At 63.0% G+C, this 4,196-nt stretch overlaps 1 protein-coding gene across 2 annotated transcripts; it reads left to right on the top strand.

The window, feature by feature from the left end:
- Positions 1-1,550: 1,550 nt before the first annotated feature.
- Positions 1,551-3,036, top strand: C1QL2 (complement C1q like 2). Of its 2 annotated transcripts, XM_033860420.1 has the most exons (3): positions 1,551-1,947; positions 1,987-2,234; positions 2,857-3,036. In XM_033860420.1, exons 1-3 carry the CDS (start codon positions 1,551-1,553, stop codon positions 3,034-3,036), a joined length of 825 nt encoding a protein of 274 aa, XP_033716311.1. The 2 variants fall into 2 exon arrangements, with proteins under 2 accessions (XP_033716311.1, XP_019787331.1); XM_019931772.2 differs by having other exon boundaries at positions 1,551-2,234.
- Positions 3,037-4,196: the final 1,160 nt, after the last annotated feature.

The following is a 4,196-nucleotide window of genomic DNA, read 5'->3' as shown; positions in this document are numbered from 1 at the left end:
GGAGGTGGGTCGAAAAGGATCTTGCTGTGATGTATGTCATAGAGTGCTCTGCCTATGTTTTCCTCTAAGAGTTTTATAGTGTCTGGCCTTACATTTAGGGAAGACGGCGCTTTTGGTGTCTGAGGTCTTACCAATACACAGAAGCACCTCCCATCCTTGCTTTATTTTCACAAGCTGCATTAGAGATGGATAATTCTTCTCTAAATCAGGTGCCACAGCTTTGGCTCAGAATGGCTTTGGACTCTTTTTTAAATAACTAAACCCACCTCAGCAGGAGGGAGCTGGGGATGTCCAAAGGCAGCTGTCTGTGGATCTGCTGGTAGTGGCTGGCTGGGAGTGAGAGCTGAGTGCGCCAAGGTTACCGCCAAGTGCTGGGTGTCAGAGATCTGGATTTAAATGAACTTTGCAAGGGACAGACCTTTCTTGGGTAGAAGAAAGGGGCTAAGGCTAGTAGACTCTTGTTTTCGGGGCTTTGGGCTTTTCAAAGAGTCATTCAAAGAGTTGGTGGGCTGCTCTTCTGAAGCCTATTTGATAGCTTGGAGTCCTCAGGCTAGGTGTGTGAAAGACCTTCCAGAAGCGAGATTTATTCCATTCTGAAGAGGTAACTCAGAAGGGCTTTCAGAAAGTTGTCTCCTGGGGCTTATGGAACTGAGGGGGTTTAAGTCTACTCCTGCTTGCAGGCAGGGGGTGGATTAGGTGACCCCCGAAGGACCTTGCTGGCGTCGGGATTCCGGGTGCCTTCGTGGCCACGTAGAGGTGCCTGTGGGCGCCGGTGAGTGTGCCGTGGGTGAAGGCGCGTGAGTGTGGCCGCCAGTGGGTGTGCCCGAGGAGCTGGGCCCAGGCTGCACCCGCTGCGCCCACTTGTGGCTCCCAGGCGCCGCCAGGAGGAACCGCACCCTCGCCGTCTCTGCCGAGGGAGCCGCCGGAGAGGAGGAGCACCGAAGGCTGATGACACGAGGGCGCCGTCTCCCAAGTGATGGCAGCGCGCGCTGCTTCCTCGCCGCCTCCGCAGCTCAGCCCCGGACTCCTTACGTCAGGGTAGCCGGGTCCCCCCTCCGCGCGAGAGCCAGCGAGCAGCTGGAGAGCAGAGCAGAGCAGAGCGCGCCGCGGAGCCCCGGCGCCCTCTCTGCGCACGGATCCCCGCCTAGGCCAGGCGAGCCGGGCAGGAGGCAGCGCGGCCGAGCCCTCGCGGGACGCCGCCTTCGCACCCGGCTCTCCCCGGCCGCAGCGGCCGGGACCCGTGGGGCGCCGGGCTCGTCCTGGGAGACCCCGGCCATGCGCTCCGGGCTCCGCGGTTCTCCTGAGCAGCCACCCGCGCCTGGGCCAGGGCGCCTCTTGCTGAAGTAGTTGGGCGCCCGGAGCAGGGGGTCGCCACGTCGGGGGCGCGGCCGGGACCCGCGGAGTCCGCCCCCGAGCGCGGGGAGCGGGGCCGCCTGAGCCGCCCGACCATTCCCTCCCCGGGCGGCAAGGAGGAGCTGGTGGCGGTCGCCTCCCGGCTGTGGCAGCGGCGGCGGCGCGCCTGCCTGGCGGCCGTCGGCGTGCTCCTGGCCATGGCTCTGGGGCTGCTTATCGCCGTGCCGTTGCTGCTGCAGGCGGCGTCCCCCGGGGCGGCGCACTACGAGATGATGGGCACCTGCCGCATGATCTGCGACCCGTACAGCGCGGCACCCGGCGGGGGCCCCGCGGGCGCCAAGGCTCCACCGCCCGGACCCAGCACTACCGCCCTGGAAGTCATGCAGGACCTGAGCGTCAACCCTCCGCCCCCTTTCATCCAGGGACCCAAGGGCGACCCGGGGCGACCCGGCAAGCCGGGGCCGCGGGGACCCCCGGGAGAGCCGGGCCCACCTGGACCCAGGGGTCCCCCGGGGGAGAAGGGCGACTCGGGGCGGCCCGGGCTGCCTGGGCTGCAGCTGACGGCGGGCGCGGCAGGCGGTGTCGGGGTGGTGGGTGGCGGAACCGGGGGCGGCGGCGACTCTGAGGGCGAAGTGACCGGCGCGTTGAACGCCGCCTTCAGCGGTCCCAAGATCGCCTTCTATGTGGGTCTGAAGAGTCCCCATGAGGGCTACGAGGTGCTCAGATTCGACGACGTGGTCACCAATCTCGGCAATCACTACGACCCCACTACTGGCAAGTTCAGCTGCCAGGTGCGGGGCATCTACTTCTTCACCTACCACATCCTCATGCGCGGCGGCGACGGCACTAGCATGTGGGCGGACCTCTGCAAGAACGGGCAGGTCAGTGACACCCCTACTCCCACCTCCACCCCCGCAGATCCCCGCGGACCCTCGTTCCCACCCTGAGCCCCGAACCGCCTGGGAACCCAGCCTCCCTTCTCCCCACTCGCCAGCGCCCGAGCTCGCCCCGGCAGGGAGCGCACGATAGCATCCCGTTTCCCGGTGCGCCGTGGTCGCAGTTATCCCATAGCTCCCGAGGTTGCGTTCCCAGAGCTCAGAGACCCCGCTACCCAAATTGCACTCTCCCCGCTATTTGCACACCCGCCTGAAGCCCCGTGGGCTTCTCGGAAACCTCACTCTTCTTTAGCTCTCTGTGCGCCCCATTCTCCCCTGTGCCCTCCCCGTCTCCTTTCTTCTCGCCCCGGTCCCTGCTTCCCGCCCGTCCCCGCTGGGTCAATGTCCACGAAGCCTCTCTCTCCCTCCTTCCCGGACTTGGAAACTGCGGAGCATAGGGGACCGGGAAGGAGTTGGCTAAGTTGGAGAGAGAGCGTGGAGCTTGGGTGGGAGAGTGGACCCTGGAGCTGCAGGCGGAAGGCCGGCCAGGGGGCGCGCCAAGTGGGGGACAAGGCAAGGGCCCAAGCACAGGTGCCTGGGCCCACCCGCTGTGGTCGCTCGCCCCCAGGTCCGGGCCAGCGCCATCGCACAGGACGCCGACCAGAACTACGACTATGCCAGTAACAGCGTGGTGCTGCACCTTGATTCAGGGGACGAGGTGTACGTGAAGCTGGACGGAGGGAAGGCTCATGGAGGCAACAACAACAAGTACAGCACGTTCTCGGGCTTTCTTCTGTACCCGGATTAGAGGTGCCGGGAACGCGAGGTGGGGTGGCTTCTGGCCGCCCTATGCCAGTGGGAGCGCTCTGTTCCTCTGTTCCTTGGCGAGGACCACTCCCGCTTCCTGACATCGCTGGAAAAGACACATCCCTGCTGTCCTTCCTGCCCCGCTTCCGACCTCAGTGTGTCTGCGACTCGCCACGCTCTGGACTGCGCTCATGGTCTCTGTCCCCAGCCTAGGGCGGGAGAGCGGGACGCCAGAGCGGAGAAATGAGCGTGAATCTGAACCCCGGTGAGGCGGCAGCGCGGACTTTGCAAACCTGATTGGACTCGACAGGCCCGGAGGGACGCCTGCCCTCTTCCAGTCCCCCTCCTCCTACGAGTGCCCTGAGACTGAGGGCTCCCAGCCCGGGCTACCTGAGGGAGGCCAAAGTGAGCACGCGCTCCCTGGGGCGTCCTTCCCTATGACCTGAAATACTTGTGCAAATGTCCCTGTCTATAAGCCCAAATCCCACCCTCAGCAGAATCCCAGCAAACGGAAACTCCATCCTGCCTCAGACCCACTGCAATGCATTAAATTATGTTTTTAGACTATGGATTCCAATGTCTCTATCAGCGTGGCCCCAGGACCAGACCTCCAGATGTTCTCCTTGACGTGAAGACCTAAGCTAGGCCCTGAATAGCTCCATCTATGCCCTGGTTGCCAGCCACTGCCTTGTCCCTGCCACCTGGGATGGGAGAAAACATGTGGGGAGATGGGAGGGCAGTATCTCACCCTTTGCGGGGTGTCTCCCCTGGGCTGGGCTGCTGCCTTGAATTGGAGGGGCCCAGAGGAGGGTGGGAGGGAGATTTTGAGGGTGACAGGAGAGGGAGGTTCGGACCTTCAGGCTCCCAGCCTTGTGGGAGGAGGTCAAAGGCCAGGAGTTTCTGCAGAAGGAAAGGGGAGAGGAGGCATTTCTGCAAAATGAGAGGCATGAATGAGGTATTTGCCATCTGGTGATGTCTGAGATCTCCTAAAAGGAAGTACAGAAATCCCTGAGGAAACACACCCACTCAGCCATGTAGTACACTCAGCACTACAGCTGATGTCCATTAACTTACACCAGCTGGGTCCATAACTCTCCAAGGAACTGGTAAACTGAGGCAATTCTGTGGACTCTCCAGCTTGCGGAATTCACCCAGAGCTGT

This window comes from Tursiops truncatus, chromosome 7 (assembly GCF_011762595.2).
Source record: "Tursiops truncatus isolate mTurTru1 chromosome 7, mTurTru1.mat.Y, whole genome shotgun sequence".
NCBI classification, from domain to species: domain Eukaryota; kingdom Metazoa; phylum Chordata; class Mammalia; order Artiodactyla; family Delphinidae; genus Tursiops; species Tursiops truncatus.
Note: the sequence above shows the minus strand (reverse complement) of the source record. Positions and strands in the feature narration are given on the sequence as shown.

Bases quoted from the DNA above. Each gene is read 5' to 3' on its own strand.
- C1QL2 (XM_019931772.2), top strand. From the start codon at position 1,551: ATGGCTCTGGGGCTGCTTATCGCCGTGCCGTTGCTGCTGCAGGCGGCG. The intron at 2,235-2,856 runs GTCAGTGACACC...GCTCGCCCCCAG, and splicing joins ACCTCTGCAAGAACGGGCAG to GTCCGGGCCAGCGCCATCGC.